This window comes from Pan troglodytes, chromosome 16, assembly GCF_028858775.2.
Source record: "Pan troglodytes isolate AG18354 chromosome 16, NHGRI_mPanTro3-v2.0_pri, whole genome shotgun sequence".
Lineage (NCBI taxonomy): Eukaryota > Metazoa > Chordata > Mammalia > Primates > Hominidae > Pan > Pan troglodytes.
This window is the reverse complement of record NC_072414.2, coordinates 93,726,699-93,747,297: the sequence shown is the minus strand read 5'-3', so window position 1 is coordinate 93,747,297 and position 20,599 is coordinate 93,726,699. Positions and strand designations below refer to the sequence as shown.

General features: G+C 36.1%; 1 protein-coding gene across 1 annotated transcript; it reads right to left on the bottom strand.

Moving 5' to 3' along the window:
* Positions 1 to 6,095: 6,095 nt before the first annotated feature.
* On the bottom strand, positions 6,096 to 6,758 carry LOC100615336 (olfactory receptor 4F15-like). Its single transcript, XM_009429972.2, has one exon. It carries the CDS (start codon positions 6,756 to 6,758, stop codon positions 6,096 to 6,098), a length of 663 nt encoding a protein of 220 aa, XP_009428247.2.
* Positions 6,759 to 20,599: the final 13,841 nt, after the last annotated feature.

Sequence of the window (20,599 nt, the reverse complement as noted above, 5' to 3'; positions counted from 1 at the left end):
TTTTTACCAATAATTTTAAACCATACTATTTATTAAAGATTTTCTTGTCATGTGAAATTGGAAATTATTTGGGCTTATTAATTTATGCATGCTCATTAATTTATAAGTCAATTTGGTACCCTGCCGCAGCCACAACATGTAACACATGTACATATACATCCATTTAAACACACACACACACATACACACACAAATCTTACATTAATAGCTTTCAGTTTAGAATTTCTGTCATGAGATAGGAATACAGACTCACTGGCTTATAAAAGATGATTGGATACAAATTACATTTCTGACAAAATGAAGACATAGTCACATGGCTGAACTTTATTTTCCCTGATGGGCAATCTAATGAAGACTATAGACAAAATTTTGAATAAAGTAGTTTGTGTGTTTTTTTGTTTTTAAAAACATCTTTTATTCCTCTTTTCACTTCAATTTCAAGTAAGTTTACGGTTAAATTTTCAATGTGTACAGTTTAGCTGGAACTGGCTGAATTGTATAAGAACAAATCTCCAAGTAACCTTGAATTACTAATACCCAAAATAGTGAATTTTATCACACACCAGTAGGAAAGTCATCACATTCAAATTAGGTAGGGAAAAAACTAGAGAGTTAGAGAACTTAGAAGACTTTATGTGTTAACTCTATAGTTGCAGCAATATTGGCCATTTGAGTTCTGAATTTTAAGTAATTTGCTCACCAGTTTAAAAATTTGTACAAGAAAAAGATACAATATGTAGCCTCCTAGAGTCCCAGAAAACCTGGCATGCCTTCATGTTTGAGAATAATAATTTTGGCCATTTTAGTATGAAATCTCCCTTAGTAAACCCCTCCCATTTATGGAGATAATTGTAAGTATAGGCTACATACATAGGTAGGTATAACATACACCTACCTAAGTATGTATAGGTATAACATATATAAGTATAGTATATATGTTATACATGAAGCCTGCCAGAGTACCAACTAGAAGTTGGTGTGCAGTGCCTTTCTTGTTTCAGCTTTTGATAATTTATTTCTCACTGTGTGATCTCAGAAAAGCAGGAAACTATTTATTATCTTCAGCCAATTTCAGAAAAGATTCTGCAAAAAAAATGTATATATGGTTTGAAGGTACAGATCTAGTCTAAATTTAGTAAATAAAGCATGAGTTCAAGGTAAAGGTCTCTAAAATATGACCACAAAATAATAGTAGGAGACTTAAGTACCCCACCTTCAACAATGGACAGATCATTTAGACAGAAAATAAACTGTAGACTTGAACACTCCAGACTAAATGGATACAACAGACATATAGAGAATATTCCACCCAAGTGTAGCACAATACACACTCTTTCCAAGTGCACATGAAACATTCTCTAGGATGGATCATATGTTAGGCTATAAAACAAGCCTTCACAGATTTTTTAATTACAATCATGTGAAGTATCTTTTACAACCACTACAGTATGAATCTACTACTCAATGGGAGAAAAACTGGAAAATTCACAAATATGTAGAAATTACACATACCCCTGATAACTAATGGGTAAATGAAGAAATCAAAAGGTAAATTTAAAAATATTTTGAGACAATTAAACTGGAAACACAACATACCAAAACATATGGAAAGCAGCAAAAGCAGTTCTAAGAGTGAAATTTGTAGCAATAAATGCCTACATGAAAAAAGAGGAAAGATGTCAACTCAACAATCTAACATTACATATCAAGGAACCAGACAAAGAAGAACAAACTAGGACTAAAGTTAGTAGAAAGAAGAAAATAATAAAGATCAGAGCAGAAATAAAATAAAGATAAGAAAAACAGAAGAGATCTACAAAAACTTAAGAGTTGGTGTTTTAAAAAGATAAACAAAACCAACTACTACCAACAATTATACACCAGCCAATTGGATAATCAAAAAGAACAAAATAAATTCCTAGGTATGTACATCCTGTCAAGATTAAATCACAAAGAAACAGAAAATCTAAACAGAATAAAAACCATTTAGAACATTGAATCAGTAATAAACAAAAAATGTCTCCCATCAGAGAAAATCTCAGGGCAAGACAAAATAGCTCCTCTAGTAAATTCTACCAAACATTTAAGAAAGAATTAATGGGCCGGGATCAGTGGCTCACGCCTGTAATTCCAGCACTTTGGGAGGCCGAGATGGGTGGCTCACTTGAGGTCAGGATTTCGAGACCAGCCTGGCCAACATGGTGAAACCCCATCTCTACTTAAAATTAAAAAATCAGCCGGGCATGGTAGGCCCAGCTACTCAGGAGGCTGAGGCAGGAGAATTACTTGAACCTGGGAGGCAGAGGTTGCAGTGAGCTGAGATCGCACCATCACACTCCCGCCTGGGTGACAGAGCAAGCCTCTGTCTCAAAAAACTAATAATAAATAAAAAGAATTAATGCCAATCCCTCTCAGACTCTTCCAAAAAATTCAAGAGGAAAGAATGCTTCTAAACTCATTTCGTAAACCCAACATTACCCCGATACCAAATCCAAACAAGAGCATTACAAGAAAGGAAAATTACAAGTCAATATCCCTAATGAACATAGATGTGAAAATCCTCAAAAACAATACCAGCAAACCTAATTCAACACCACATTAAGAAAATTATTCACCATGATCAAGTTGGACTTGGCAACTTGGTGATCTAAGGATGGTCAACATACTCAAATCAAAAAATGTGATATGCCACATTAACAGAATAAAAAACAAAAACCATACGATCATCTAAATCGATGCAGAAAAAGCATTTGACAACATTCACATACTTTCATGACAAAAACTCACAACAATCTAGGTATAGAAATGTACTTCAACACAATAAAGGCAATATATGACAAACCAACTGCTGCCATCGTTCTTAAGGGTGAAAAGCTGAAAGCTTTTTCTCTGAGATCAGGAACAAGACTGATCTCATCTCTCTGTTCAATATAATACTGGAATTTCTAGCCAGAGCAATTATGCAATAAAATGAAATGAAAGGCATCCAAATTGGAAAAGGAGAAGTTATATTATTTGTTTGCAGATGGCATGATGTTATACATAGTAAATTCTAAAGACTCCACCGAAAAACTATTAGAACTGATTAACAAATTCAATTAAGTCTCAAAATATAATATTAACATACAAAATTCAGTAATGTTTCTATATACTACTGAACTGCGTGAAAAAGAAGTCAAGAAAAGAATCCCTTTTACAATTGATACAAAAACCAAAATACCTAGGAATAAATTTAACTAAGGAACTGAAAAATCTGCACACTGAAAACTATAAAACATTAATAAAAGAAATTGAAGAAGACATAAATAAGTGACAAAATATCCTGTGTCAATGGATTGGAAGAATTCACTGTTGTTAAGATGTTCATACTACCCAAAGTGATCAACAGATTCAGTGTAATCCCTATCATAATTCCAATGACATTTTTAACAGAAATAGAGAACACAATTCTAAAATTCATGTGGAACAACAAAAGACCCCAGACAGCCAAAACAATCTTGAGCAAAAAGAACAAATCTAAAGGCATCATACTGTTTAGCTTCAAAATATACTACAAAGCTATAGTAATCACAACAGCACAAAACTGGCATAAAAAACAGACACATAGACTGTAACGCAAAAAATATAATGCAAAAATAAAATGTATAGGCAAGTATGAGATGATAGTAAAAACCACCTATATTCTTCCCCTGGAGAAATACCACTATTAACATTTTGGCGTACATACACAAATTAATTTTAAAGTAAAATTTCAAATCTTGTTTTATTACCTCCCTTTTTACTTATTAATCTATCTTTAGCAACTCTGTTATTAAATATTATTATATAATAGCTAAACTGTATGTACATAATTCCACAGTGGGTTCATAAAATAATTCATTTAATTTAAAATTATTTTACCATCCACATGGAATTGATATAAATACAGGCAACAGAGAAACGTATAGAATAATTGGCCTTACATGAAGAAATATCAGCTAAAATTCACCAGAGATCCATATTAAACCAATTTTATGAGAAGAAAAATCACACAACATTTAAGGAATTAGCCTCTGGAGCCATACTGTCTGTTTAAACCTAACTCTACCGCTTACTAACATTAAACAAGTTACTTGACCCCTCTGTTTCTCCATCTCATCTCTCAAATTGTACAATGAGGCTGATAAAAGTGTCTATCTCAAGGACTACTGTGAGGATTAAATGAGTTAATTATGAGGGCCTAACATATAGTATGTACTCTGTAAATGTTAGCCTTTTTTAAACCAATGACCTAAAGAAGAAAGTAGTAAACTATTAAATCTTCAGTTCTACAGGTGACACAAAGCAATGAAAGTACACACCAGAATGCAATGAAAAGACAAGATCATGGAGATACATCACAAGATATTTTTGTGAGTGTATAGGACATAAAGAATATAATATGGAAGGTAACTTTAATATGTGATGGATAAATTAGAAGATAAAATGGATTTTATTTGTAAGTTGATAGTCTGCAAGCAAATGGTTATAGTCCACGAAAGAAAACCAGGCTAGCTTTTAAATTGATAAAGCCTTTTCAAATATCTGATTTAATCATCATCATAAACCTGTGAGTTCTATTTGCCACCTTTGAATTTTGGAAGTGTTAAATGATTTAAGTAAGATTACACAGTAAGTGAGTTGATGTTATTGAGATGAGAATTTATATATTTTAACCACAAATTTTGTTCTGTACTATATTGTCTTTCATTTTATACTCTTGTTATAAGACAAACACTGTGATATTTGAGGAAATAGGCAAATCTGTATATTGGACAAAATTTACTTCTGGAGTTGGCAAACTATAGCCATTGGGTCAAATCTGGCCTGCCTCCTGTTTTTGTTAAGTTTTACTGGAACTCGTTGGACAAAATTTACTTCTGGAATTGGCAAACTATAGCCATTGGATCAAATCTGGCCTGCCTCTTGTTTTTGTAAAGTTTTATTGGAACTTGGCCATGCCTATTCATTTATGTGTTGTTTATGGCTATTTCCATCTTACAACAGAATTAAGTGGTTACAACAGAGGCCACATAGCCCACAGAGCAAAAACCATTTCTAATCTGGCCCTTTACAGAAAAGTTTGCCTGATCTACTTGACTGAAAATAAAGTAAAAAACATTCTTCAACATATGGAACAAAACACAAAAGCAAGCTCTGTGGATTAAAATGTGTACATGACCACAAATCCTAAAGATGTTTACTACTGTTTACTCATAACCAAAAAACTGAGATAACAAGGCGGAACAAATAACCAAAAGACTGAGATAACAAGGCAGAACAAATAAAAATGGAGATATGAGATGTACACAGATAATAAAGCATGATGTTAACAAATATTCCAATTAGAGGGCAGGACAGCTTGAAAACAGCAATACAGTTATTCTGAGAAACAAACTTATTTACACCATTATTTAATCCATGTGAATATTATTAATGACATGATTCTTTGGGAACTAAAAAATAAGAATGAATATAATCTTTGATTTCTATACATTACATATAAAGTCTCTTTCTCTTTGAGGACAAATGTCATTCATTCTTCAGTGGGAACAAAATAGACCCTCTATATGGGCAATGAAGGTCTGTGAGAACTCAAAGTGATGCACAGTATAAAGTCTCTTCATATATATATATATATATATATATGTATGAAAAATACTTTAAGTTCTAGGGTACATGTGCACAACATGCAGCTTTGTTACATATGTACACATTTGCCATGTGGGTGTGCTGCACCCATTAACTCGTCATTTAACATTGGGTATATCTCCTAATGCTATCCCTCCCCCCACCCCATGACAGGCCTCAGTGTGTGATGTTCCCCTTCCTGTGTCCAAGTGTTCTCATTGTTATGAGGACTGCCTAATGTGGACTTTCAATAGTCACTTGGAAATTCTGTGTTTTAATAAAGCCACTTTAGTAGTTTTTCTAAAACCCATAAATTGACCGAACACTCTCCTTATCACAATCTTCATTTCCCTGTTCCTGAATGTGTAGATGACTGGATTCAGAAAAGGAGTGAAAATGGCATCAAATATGGCTAGAAATTTATTCAGATGTGTTGGAGGAGAGGGCTATACATAGAAAGAAATCAGTGGACCAAAGAATAAAACCACAACAGTAATATGAGCTGACAGAGTAGAGACAGCCTTGGATGGGCCTCCTGAGGAGTGTTTCTGAAGAGTGGCCAGAATGAAGATGTAAGAGAGGATGAGCAAGAAGAAAGCACTCAAGGAAATGAACCCACTATTAGCAGTAACCATGAACTGCAGTTTGTAGGTATTTGTGCAAGCAAGTTTGATGAGCTGAGGTATGTCACAGTAAAAGCTGTCCAACACATTAGGGCCACAGAAGGGCAAGTGTACTACAAAAGCCAATTGGACCAATGAGTGAATGAGACCAATGGCCCAGGAAGCCACTAGAATCAAAATGCACATTCTTGGATGCATGATGGTCAGGTAGTGAAGGGGCTTACATATGGCAACATATCTGTCAAAGGCCATGGCTATGAGCAGCACCATCTCAGTACCCCCAACAGCATGGCTAAAGAAGATCTGAGCTACACAGCCCCCAAAGGAAATGACTTTCTGTTTCCTGAAAATATCACAAATCATCTTGGGTGCCGCAATGGAGCAAAATGTGAGATCAATGACAGAGAGGTTGGCCAGCAAAATATACAAGGGGGAGTGCAAGTAAGGGTGAGAGGTTACGGTGACCACTACAATGAAGTTTGCCATCACACCGGACACATAGAAAAGACAAGAAAAGCAAAAAAGAAAAATCTGAATCTCCCAAGAATTTGAGAGTCCCAGAAACACGAATTCAGACACCACAGACTGGTTGTCCCTATTCATTTGATAGGTTCACTTTCACGTTACCTAAAGAGAAAAAAAATGAGAAATTTCTAATTAATAGTATTACTTTAATAGCCTCTATGAAAAAGTATATAACCATGAAAGTCAAATATTACCTGAGCACCTCATGAAAAACAAATGACATTCTTTTGGCCACTACTGCTGCAGTTACATGTGACAGTAACTAAGCTGCCACATGAGCTTGCTAATTTAAGGGATGGTGAAATAGTCTGGTAGATTGGTACCTGTGTTTACCTGTGGAAATCACAAAGAAAGTGCATTTGATGTCAAATTGCTGTATCAGTAAAATCAATATTCACCACCCTCTCCCTGGAGGAGTAATAACTAATGATGTATACGAGACAGACAAAGAGGGCTATTCTGTGACATAGACTTTTAAGATCTTGTGACTCAGATTTCTTTGTTCAAGCCACAAATTTTCTTTCCCTATTTTACACTTCTCAAAATATAATTTGTTCTTTAATATCCAGATCAAATAGCACCTCATTTATCAAACCTTCCTTAGGACCCACCAATATACCCAAATGCTTGTTGGTCACATGTCTATTCCCCTATAGAATTATAAACTGCTCAAGGTTATAAATCATCACTCCTTTTTTTATTTTTTTATTTTTTATTTCAATAGTTTGCCCATACAATGTGTTGCAAATACTAGGTGACAAAAAAAAGGTTTTTGAGTAAATAAATGATTAGGCTGAAGTAGTTCTTACCTAATAATTTCTTGTATTATGAGCCAGGAACTAAGCACTAGGAATATAGCCAAGAACAAAATAGGTAAAAGTCCCTGTCCTCACAGATTTACATTTTGACAGAAAGAATCAGACAATTAAATAAATAAATAAAGATATACACAGTGTCAGACAATTATTTCACTGTGGATAACAATTAAGCAAGGAAGAAGAATAGGGCACTAAGGGGAGTGCTATTATAAAACAGGATTAACAATAACATTCTTGCTGATGAGTTGACTGAGCAGAAATCTAAGAAGATGAATGAACACGTCATGAGGGTGTTTGGGGAAAGAGTACTTCAGGCAGAAATAACAGCAAGAGCAAAAGCTCTGAAATGTAAACTCACTTGACATCTGCAAAGAACTACAAGGAGGTCCAAAAGGCTGAACCTGAGTGTGCAAGGAGGGTAGAGTAGATGAAGTTTGAGAGGTAACAGGTGCACAGATCATGTAGGTCCTTATAAGCCATTGTAAGTACTTTTATCATTACTCTGAATGAGATAACAAGCAACTAGGTTTTGAACAGAGAAACAACAAAATATAGCTTACATTGTTAAAGGGTTACTCTGCCTGTTGCATTGTGAACATGCTTCAGAGTCTCAAGGATAGAAGCAGAGAGATTGGCTAGAAACACGTTTTTATCACTAGCAAAAATCCAAGAGATAATGTTGGCTTAGATCAGGGTGGTAGAAGTCGAGCCAATGAGAGGTACTAGATTCTGGAGACACTGAAATGATACATGGTGAAATTTTCAGGCTATAGATAACCCTGACCTTTTGGAGACTATAAAACACTGCATCTTATTAGAGAGTTTTCATACGAAAATACATGAGATCTCAAATCTGTAAAAACACAAACAGTTCTGGTAAACATATATTTGGTTACCAAATCTAATAAGGACTCTAGAATAAGGAAACATTTGGAGTTTTGAGAAGGGAGTCTGAGGCAAACAAAAGGCATAATTCCTTCATATCCACAGGTTCTGGATCTGCAGATTTAATCAGCTTCGGATCAACAATATTTGGGAAAAATAAAGTAAAATGAAAAATAACAAAAAGTAGAAATATGTACCTACTATGTAGCCACAATTTTTTTATTTAAAAAATAAGAAAGCGATACAGTATAACAACTACATGCATAGCATTTACATTGTATTAGATATTATAAGTAACCTAGAGATTAAAGTATAAAGAAGAATATGTTTAGGTTATATGTAAACACTGTGCCATTTTATGTAGGGAACTTGTGCATCCAAGGATTTTGTTATCCAAGGGCGGGGGGTGGGGGGGTCCTGGAATAAATTCCCCACAGATACTGAAGGTCAACTATAATCTCTTTCAAAGCAAGTAGAAAGCTATGAAACTCAATACCACAAGTAATTATATAGGCTGAAAATGTTGTTATAACCAAGTAGGAATTTTTAAGTGAAAAAAACAAAATATTCTCTATTTACTCTGCCATATTCTCTAAATGAGAATTTAAATGGGCCATTTCTCCTTTTAAATAACTGTTTTGGTTTTCAGACCAATTACACTGAACTCTTTGAACTTGTTTTCCTAAGTAAGGCTGTTTCTGAAACCAAGAAAGCAAGAATAATCTTTTCTTTTGTCACTTAAGCTCCACATTATCAGGACTTTTTTAAGGGCTAACACATCGACTTCTCTATAAGATAGGATGAAATCATCAGCGCAAAAAACATCTAAGATGCAAATAAACAGAAAAATACTAGGTTAATAGAAAGATGAGGTTCTACTTCTAGCCAGGAAAATCTGTTCAGGATAATAATGTCATATCCAGTTAGATTTCATGTAATATCATTTAACTATTGTCAACCATTTTTGTGTGAGACATATGCCATTAAAAGTCTGTGCTTAAAACACTACTAATATAGAAGTAATCGACTTCAATTAAATGTGATAAAATATATGTTTTAAAAAACAGAAATATAGGCAAACAGAAAAAAAAAATTCATTTTACTGAGTTGATCACAAATTCCAGTTCTCATCCTGTTCTATACAGTGGCACATTTTCAATAATTTGGCATTTAATGAAAACTTTTTATGAAGAGCATTTCTATTAAATATCCTCTGAAAGTTACTTCAACAGAGACTGCATGGAAGAAAAAACAGTGATAAAGTTTGTTTAGCTATTTAGATGAATTTACATGAAAGCTATCACGTAGAATAACTAAAGTTGCTGTAGAGCAAAACAATTAAACCATGAATAATTTCCTCAAACATAAGTTCTTCTTTCATGATTAAACTAAGAACTACTTTACAGAAGTATGTTAGTAACAATCAGAGGTGGGGAGTACAGATATAATATATCCAGAATATATCTCCAATGTGCATATTTATTGTAGGAAATACCACAATACAGAGAAATTATGTCACTTTTAGTCTCTCTCATTAATCCAGTGGTTCTCATCCAGGGCATTTTACCTCCCAGGGGACATTTAGCAATGTCTGAAAACATTTTTAGTTTCCCCAATGAGGGATAATGGGGGGAAGAATACTACTGGCATCTGGTGTGTATAAACCAGGGATACTACAAAATATCCTACACTGCACAGGGTAGACCCCACAGCAAAAACTGACCAGCCCCAAATGTCAATGGCGCCAAAGTAGAAAACCCCTGCATTAAACTATGAGCTTCTCTATGTAAAATTCAGTTTTTATATCAATTTATTCCTCACCATCATTCCCGTCACATGGTGTGCCTCTAATCAGCGTTTGGTGTGGCGGTGAACGAGTAAGTGGATGAGTGGCTGGATGGGAGAATGGATGAATTGAGGGAAGGAAGGATGATGAAAGATGAATAGATGAATAGACAGTCAGAAGGGAAGCTTAAATCAACTCAAAAGAAGAAAGGTCTCTAAACAATGCAGACTAGTTATTGCTAGGGACACCGGAAGTCTATAATGACAACACTTTACAAAAAATGAAAGAATGCATCATCTTTAAACAAAAAAACTTGGCTATATACCTAATGTATCCCACGATTTGATAGATAAAATCAGAATTTTTCTAGATGCACAAGCAATAAATCTGAGAAGTATGTACTAATGTCCCAAGGGTTCAGATAATAAGAAATAACAAGTCTTTCATAGTTTTGTGTAGATTATTTTTTCTGATCTCCTTCTGGAAGCAGCAGCAGGTATTTAAGCAAATGGAGTTTGGAGAGAAAAAACACAAGTTTAGAATATCTGATATTATCCAAATGTAATGAGCCGGACTGTGATACAAATGATGGAGAAATTGGACAAGGAAACAGGAAAAAATGAATTTTAGAAATGGGCCATTAACTTGTGTCTTCAGAGTCTCAAAGGCAAAAGTTGCTCCTGGTGGAATACACAAGGCTAGAGAAAGGTATCCCACTGCCCCCTGAAGGGTGTTCAGTGCTCTCTGAGCCATTCTTTGCTCTCAGTAAACTTTCAATCTTTGCTTCTCCAGGACTTTCCTCCACCATGCTTTTTTTTTCTTTTTTATTAATTCAAGACTATGAAAGTTACAAATCATAACTTTTTAATATTTGCTCTCCAAACAACATCATTTGCTTTGCATATTTATATGAATTTGGTCAGTCTCCCAGAAGAAATTCTTAGCCATGTTAAAATTTATAGTTGAAGAAAATAGATAAAATTAGTATCCTACTAATAAAGCCATAGAAATAAAGCATTGAGGGAGAATTTCTGTCCAGTCCAGTCCACATAAGTGGCATTTCTAAATTATCTAAGACATACTACTTAAGAATTCAATATTTCTCTTTTTTGGCCATTCCTATGCTTTATCATTTCAACAGCCCAAAACTTCTTCCCTGCTCCCAGCTGAACTTTCTGGTTATTTGTTTTAAGCCTATGTTCACTTGCCTGTTTCTTTTTAAAAGTAAAAATACAGGTGACCTTATATCCTCTCATATAAATCATTACCATGCTTGAATTAAGTAATCAAACTAAATTACTCCTTCCTTTCATCTTTCCTCTTACGGTCAATTTTCATGTCCCTGGATTCCTGGATTCCAAAAATTTGTTATTTTACCTGAAATGTATCTACCTCTATTTTACATTGTAATGGCGAAAACTAGAGAGGAAGAAGAAAAAAACAACTAAATGTCCAACAAACATACTATCATAGCAGAATAATTTATTCCCCCATTAATACTATTATAACAGTTTTTCTTCTTCACAGTTGAAAATGATATTAAGTGTGTAGTAAGGCATGCAGGTAAGGGCAGGTGGGCTCTCAGAAAGACAGTTTACCAGTCAATTCTTCTCCAAATTCTGTTTATTTCATTTAATTTGGTCCCAAGAAATGCCACAGAACATGAGTCTCTAGCAGACTTCCTTTTTAAACTTTTCTGCAAAGACAGAGATAGAGCAAGTGGTCTTCACTTTTAACTTCTATAGGTTATTAATTTCCCTTCAAGCCTATCAAACAGGTTAAGAAGATTTTTAAATAATAAATCATTTTCTAAGTCACCATTTGAACTCCCAAATCTCTTGCCTCTGCTAAAGACACTGCATTGTGCTGAGTCCAACTCTCCTTCATAGCCTTCCTTTTACTGTGGATACCCATGATACATTTCTACTACCAGGTAAAAGTGAAAGTCAGTTATTTGCCTTTCTTCATGATCTGTAGCCCCTTATGTATGCCCTAATGTGATCTGTTCCTTCTTCCCTACATTATAACCTACTTGACCACACCAAAATCGTATTTGATAAATGCAAAGAGAGATTCTGCCACTACACTATTTTGCTGAAACTAAATTTCATAAATCAATTTAAATTTTTTTCCTGCTGTTATCTTGACTTTCCATCTTTCCACTTACCTGTTCCCAGACCACATGATCTTCAGGTAATTAGAATACAGGTAACTGAGCTTCTGCTTGTGCCACTTCTATTATATAAAAAGCTAAGAGAATCACAAAAAGTAGTTAATTAACAGCACTGAAGAATACTGACTAGCTGCTTTTGCAGAAACTTGGATTTGCCAGCTTTGTTCATGTGGCCAAGGGAATTGTCCCTGGAACCTGATTGGCTTGGTAAGAACCACCAAAAGAACAGTCTTGTAATGAGTCCTGGAGAGGAAACAAAACTGAGACTGGATATTTTAAGACCCTCACCCTTGGAGATTTTATCTGCTAAGTCCAACTTGCTCATTGGTGGTTTAAAATTAGGAAGAGGGGGAGGGGCAGAATGGCTGAATAGAAGCCTCCACCGATCACCACCCCCGCCACACACACCACACACACACACACACACACACACACACACACACAAGAACACCAAGTCTGACAACTATCTACACAAAAGGAGTAGCTTCATAGGAACCAAAGATCAGGTAAGCACTCGTAGTGCCTGTTTTTGACTTAGTATCACTAAAAGAGGCACTGAAGAGGATAGAAGATGTCTTTTCTGTCCTCTTGAAATATCGAATTCAGTCTTGAGTTGTGACGCCACCGCTCCCCCGACCACCTACAGCACTGCGTGGTGGAGATAATGCATATAGCACAGCAACTGTGAGGCTTTGCATGGAACTCAGTGCTGCCCTGTCACCACAGAAAGCAGAACAGAGCTGAACTCAGCTGACACTCACCACGGAGGGTGCGTTTAAAAACTGAACCATGAGAACACTTGGACACAGGAAGGGGAACATCACACACCGGGGCCTGTTGTGGGGTTGGGGGAGGGGGCAGGGATAGCATTAGGAGATATACCTAATGTAAATGACGAGTTAATGGGTGCAGCACACCAGCATGGCACAGGTACCCTAGAACTTAAAGTATTTTATATATATATATATATATATATATATATATATATATATATATACATAAAATTAAAAAAAAAAAACAACCAGCACTAACTAGCCAGAAGACATCACCCATCCCTTCGGTGGGAGGATGAGTTCCAGCCAGCCTCACCACCCAGGGCTGGAGGGCTGTGGGGCCCCATATAAACTTGAAAGACAGTATAGGACGCAAAGACTGCAATTCCTAGGCAAGTCCTAGTCCTGAGCTGGGCTCAGAGCCAGCTGACTGAGGAGGTGGGGGGCATGTGAGCTTTGAGACACCAGCTGGGGCAGCTGAGGGAGTGCTTACATTATCCCTTCCCCAACCACAGGCAGAACAGTGCACCTCTCCAAAAGAGACCTTTTCCTTATGTTTGATGAGAGGAGAGAAGGGTGAAGAGGACTTTTGTCTTGTATCGTAGATACCAGCTCAGCCATAGTAGGATAGCACACAACGGTCAGGGTCATCTGGCCCTAGGATAGGACGCAACGGTCAGCGTCATCTGGCCCTAACTCTCGAACAACATTTCTAGACATACCTTGGGCCAGAAAGGAACCTACAGCCTTGAAGGGAAGAACCCAGTCCAAGCAGGATCCATAACCTACTGATTAAAAAGCCCTTCAGCCCGGAAGCAGCAGCAGCCATACCCAGGTAGTATGCTGCAGGCCTTGGGTGAGACTCAGAGATGTGCTGGCTTCAGGTGTGAACTGGCACATTCCCAGCTGTGGTGGCTATGGAGAGAGATTCTTCTGCTTGAGAAAAGTACAGGAAAAAGTAAAGGGGACTTTGCCTTGCACCTCAGCTATCAGCTCAGCCACAGACGGGTAAAGCACCAAGCGGACTTTTGGGGTCCTCAGTTCCAGGCCTTGGCTCTGGGATGGCATTTCTGGACTTACTCTGGGCCAGAGGGGAGCCCACTGTCCTAAAGGGTGAGTCCCAGGCCTCATTCACCACAGGCTGACTGAAGAGCCCTGGGACCCTTAAAGAACATGGGCCATAGCCAGGGAGTGGGTACAGCAGACCTTGAGTGAGACCCAGTGCTGTACTAGCTTCAGGTCTGACTACTTCAAGGCATTTAATAAGCAAACTCCCAGAGGTAAAGGATAAAGAAAGGATCCTAAAAGCAGCAAGAGAAATGAGAAAATAAACAATGGAGATCCAATATGTTTGGCAACAGACTTTTCAGTGGAGACCTTACAGGCCAGGAGAAAGTGGCATGACATATTTAAAGTGCTGAAAGAAAAACTTGTACCCTAGAATAGTGCATCTGGTGAAATTATCCTTCAAACATGAAGGAGAAATAAAGGCTTTCCCAGACAAACAAAAGCTGAGACCTGTCCCACAAGAAATGACAAAGGGAGCACTCAATCAGAAAGAAAAGGATGTTAATAAGCAAGAAAAAATCCTCTGAAGGTACAAAATTCACCGATAATAGTATTACTTTAAAATTATTTAAAATATTTCTGAAACACAGAATATTATAACACTATGTAGTGTGTAAACTACTCTTAAGTAGGAAAACTAAAAGATGAACCAATCAAAAATAACAACTACAACAACTCTTCAAGACATAGACTGTACAATAAGAAATAAATAGAAACAGGCCAGGTGCCGTGGCTCACACCTGTAATCCCAGCACTTTCAGGGGTCAAAGCAGATGGATCACTTGAGGTCAGGAGTTCAAGTCCAACCTGGCCAACATGGCAAAACCCTGTATTTACTTTAAAGAGAGAGAGAGATATAAATAGCAACAACAAAACGTTAAAAGCTGGGAGGAGGAAGTTCAGAGCTTTTATTAGTTTTCTTTCTGCATGTTAGTTTGTGTGTTTGTTTATACAAGCAGTTTTAAGTTGTTATCAACTAAAAATAATGGATTATTATAAGATAGGGTTTACTGTCTGATGGAAATCTCAAATCAAAAAACATACAACAGATACATAAAAAATAAAAAGCAATAAATTAAATCATACCACCAGAGAAAATGACCTTCACCAAAAGGAAGATGGAAAGAAGAAAGGATGCAAGGATGGAAGGAAGGCAACAAAACAACCAGAACACAAATTTTAAAAGGGCAGCGGTAAATCCTTACTTATCAATAATAACATTAAATTTAAATGGACTAAAAAAGCCTGGGACCCAATGGCTTCATTTCCAAATTCTACCAAACATTTAAAGAATAACTAATACCAATCCTACTCAAACTACAAACTGTTGCAAGGCAAAAAACCAGACACTGCATGTTCTCACTCATAGGTCGGAATTGAACAATGAGAACACTTGGACACAGGAAGAGGAACATCACACTCTGGGGCCTGTCGTGGGGTCAGGGGAGGGGGAGGGATAGCATTAGGAGATATACCTAATGTAAATGACGAGTTGATGGGTGCAGCACACCAACATGGCACATGTATACATATGTAACAAACCTGCACATTGTGCACATGTACCCTAGAACTTAAAGTATAATAAAAAAAATAATAAATTTAAAAAATGGAGAAAGAGGGAATACTTCCAAACTCCTTCTACAAGGCCAGTATTACCCTGATACCAAAGCCAGAGAAAGACACAGCAAGAAGAGGAAACTAGAGCCCAATATTGCTGATGAATATTGATGAAAAATCCTTTAAAAATACTAGCAATTGGAAGAATTAATATTGTTAAAATGTTTATACTACCAAAAGCAATCTACAGATTCAGTGCAATCCAGGTCAAAATATCAATGACATTCTTCACAGAAATAGGAACAAAAATCTTAAAATGTACATGGAACTATAAAAGACCCAGAAAAGTCAAAGTTATCCTAAGCAAAAAGAACAAAACTGGAGGAATCACATTACCTGACTTCAAATTATACTACAGAGCTATAGTAAACCAAACTGTACAGTACTGGCATAAAAACAGACACATAGACCAGTGGAACAGAATAGAGAACCCAAAAATAAGTCTATACATCTACAGTGAACTCATTTTTGACAAAGGTGCCAAGAACATACATTGGGAAAAGGACAGTTTCTTCAATAAGTGGTGCTGCGATAATTGGATATTCATATGCAGAAAAATGAGTGTAAACCCCTATCTCTCACCACATACAAAAATCAAATCAAAATGAACTAAAAACTTAAATCTAAGACCTCAAACTATGAAACTGCTGAAAAAAAAAAAAAAAACATTGGGTAAGCTCTCCAGGACATTGAAGTAGGCAAAGATATCTTGAGCTAGACCTCAAAAGCACAGACAACCAAAGCAAAAATGGACAAATGGGAACATATCAAGCTAAAAAGCTTCTGCACAGTGAAGGAAAGAGTCAACAAAGAGACAACTCACAGAATGGGAGAAAATACTTGCAAACTACCCATCTGATGAGAGATTAATAACCAGAACATATAAAGAGCTCAAAAACAATAGGAAAAAAAAACTAAATCTAATAATTCAATTAAAAAACGGCTAAAACTTCTGCACAGTACAGGAAAAAGTCAACAAAGTGCAGAGACAATCCACAGAATCAGAGAAAATATTTGCAAACTACCCATCTGACAAGTGATTAATAACCAGAATATGTAGGGAGCTCAAATAATTCAATAGCAAAAAAAAAACTGATTAAAAAATGGGTAAAGGATTTCAATAGACATTTCTCAGAAGACACAAATGGGAAACAAGTATATGAAAAATGCTCAACGTTACTAATTATCAGGGAAATGTAAAATAAAACTACAATGAGACGTACTCTCACCCCAGTTAAAATGGCTCCTATCCAAAAGACAGGCAATAATGGATGCTGGTGAGGATATGGAGAAAGGGGAACCCTCATACACTGTTGGAGGGAATGTAAATTAATACAATCACTATGGATAACAATATAGAGGCTTCTCAAAAACCTGAAAGTAAAATTACTATATGATCCAGCAGTCCCACTGCCGGGTGTATATTTAAAAGAAAAGAAAGCCACATATTGAAGATGGTCTGCACTCTGATGTTTATTGCAGCACTATTCACAATAGCCAGGATGCAGAATCAACCTAAGTGCCCATCAATGGATAAATAAAGAAAATGTGTTACATATACACAATGGAATATTATTTGGCCACAAAAAAGTAAAATCCTGTCCTTTGAAACAACATGGATGGACCTGGAGGACATTAAGTGAAATAAGCCAGGTGCAAAAAGACAAAGATCACAGGTTCTCATTCATCGATGGAAGCTAAAATTGTAGATCTCATGGAGCTAGAGAGTGGAATGATGATTACTGTAGGCTGAGAATGGTAGTGGTATGCAGGAGAGAAAGTGAGGATGGTTAATGAGTACAAAAATACGGTTACATGGAGGATTAAGATCTAGTTTTGGTAGCACAATAGGGTGCTATAATTAATAATTTGTTATAAATTTCAAAATAACTAGAAGAGTGGAATTAGAATGTTCCTACCACAAAGAAATGATAAATATTTAAGGAGATGTATTGGCTACTCTGATTTGATCATTACACATTGTATGCTTATATCGCAATACCACATGAACCCCACAAATATGTTCAATTATGTATCTATAATTTAAAAAAATTAAAAATTTAAAAAATTAATGCTTTACATTTAAAAAAAACACAGAAGAAAACTAGAAAGGAAAATAGAGTCTTAATTGTAAAATAATAATAGTAATAATGTATCCAACCAAACCAATTGAATCAAACTCTCTGGGAGGTCGGCCAAGAGTCTCATTATTTTTTAAAAGTGTCTCAGGTAATTCTGATGTACAACTGTTGCTGAAAACCACTGCTGCACCCTCTGCTCCTCTTTGTACTCCCATACCATCTTATGCATAACTCTATCACTGTACTTACCTGGTGACATTGAAACTATTTCTCTGTGTCCTGCAGAATGGAAGCTAGCCAGGATGTGCCTTATTTTTCTCTGTCTCTATAATGCCTTTTACATTTTCTGGCACATATTAGGAACTCTATAAATATTGGTTTAACTGAACAAAACTAAAATCTAAAGAATAAAATTAGACCAAATCAAAAATGTAAAAAAAAAGAGAAAAAATAGTTTCAAAATAGAATTATAGGCAATGACTAAAAGGGAACATAAATAAGGGTAGAATGGCTCAATGATCATGAATTTCAGAGCTAAGAAGTTAAAAATTAGTTTGAAATACAGGCAAATAACTGAATTCTTAAGACTAACTTCTAGGTTGAAACTGCCTCCCAAGACAGACTCTCTTCAGAGCAGCAAAGCCAGGAAAAAGCAAACCACTTTAACATTTCTCCGAAAGTCATTCATATCTATGGCCCACAGACTCCCTTGCCAATGCCCATAAAGTCCAAAAGAATATGTTTTATAGAACAGGCCTATAATCAGGCGGCTCAGGGGTACATTATCCTTAACCCCCAGAGTAGTCTGAAATGGAAATTTCAAACAATGTAATTATCTGTTTTGTTTTAGTTGGAAAAATATATATCTAATATATTAGAGTTCATTAAATCTTAATTTAATTATAAGCAAATGATACTCTGAAAATTTGAAATCCAGTTTAAAGTATCACAGAACGACTTGATATCAGCAAAGATCTTCAACTGATACTTTAAATTTTTAATAATTTGTAATTGCATACAGAGTACATGAATTTGTTCTCATTTTAAAAACTAGACCATCACAAATAAAGACAAAGACCTTTTAATGACCCTTAATCCAAGGCTCCTGCCCTCCTCTCTAGAGTAACTATCATGTAGTATGTATTCTTCCAGACCCTTTTATGCTTGACAATTACGTGCATTTACTTCTGTAAATCCATATTGCTCTACTTTCTTTCTCAGTTTTACAGATATTGTAGAAAATAATCAAGGTCAAGATAAGAAAATATATCACACTAAAATGCGTGATTGAAAATAATCGATGGAAGGAATTATATACAAGAATTTGGGCAGGGTTATAAGAACCAGGAAGAAATGGAAAGGAACCCAGGGCTGGCAAGGGTAGTGAGCTCTTATAATCCCTAGGGCTATGGGAGTCTAATGAGGGAGGGGTTTCAAGAATCACAAATAAAAGCCAAGGCTGCAGAAGAGCATGAGCAACAGGAGCTGTGACCAGTAGTACAGCCTGCTTTAGTAGCTCATCATAGGCTTCTCCTGCGTCCTGTAGGAGAGCAGCTCATCATCACAAAATGTGGTTCCCAACTGGCATTGTAACTACACCGTAGCAGAAGCAGGCCATTCCACCAATTTATCAAATCAGATGCTTGTAAGTGATGGCACATGTCAGTAGACTAGTGAGTTCCATGTGTGTAAGCTTATTATTACACTTCATTTGCTGTAAAATATATCATTTGCTGTCAAATATATTCATTTGCTGTAAAATATACCTGGTCAGATGCAATATTGTGTCAATATCATGGTGATCAATAAGGTATTCTATAAGCCCATAAATGATTGGGTTGTTGTGATCTGTTGAGAGTGTATCACTCAGGGGTTGATCAGAGAAGTAGAACCACTATAACTGATATAGAGTAAGAAATTTCTTATAGGCATTAGACCTTATGCAATTGTGGAAGCCATTAAGCAATCTATGTATGTCTGTTTCCATTGAATCTCATGCTGGGCCTAAAGCCAGTAGAGCCAGTACTATGGAAGGGAAAATGGACACAAAGTAGAGGAGGCCAAGGACAAATTAGAACTGTGTCTCCTTGAGTGCTTCCAACTCTGATGTACTTGCACCTGGTTCAGGACTCAGAGGATCTAAGGGAGAGACATCAGCAAGGTGAGCCACCATACCAGTGACAGTATGTGTGAGCTGCAGCAGTACCTTCTCTACACCAACTTCACATCAAAAGTAACGACTGCTTCACTTCCACCTTCCAAATCTTACACAAACTTTTCTTGTGGTAAACCCTAACATGAAAACATACATGGAAGGGAATTCTGGGAATCATAGTTCTGGTTTAGCTATGTTGAAAAAGTATAAAGATAAGAGTCCAATTTAATTATTTTGCATGTAGAGTTCCAGTTTTCCTGTGCCATCTATTGAAAAGACTTTCATTTCCCCATTGGGTCTTCTTAGTGTCCATGTTAAAAATTAGATAATCGTATATGCTTGGGTTTATCTCTTGGATTTCTATTCTATTCCATTGGTCTATATGTCTGTTTTCATGTCAATACCATACAGTTTTGATTAATATAACTTTGCACTATAATTTGAAA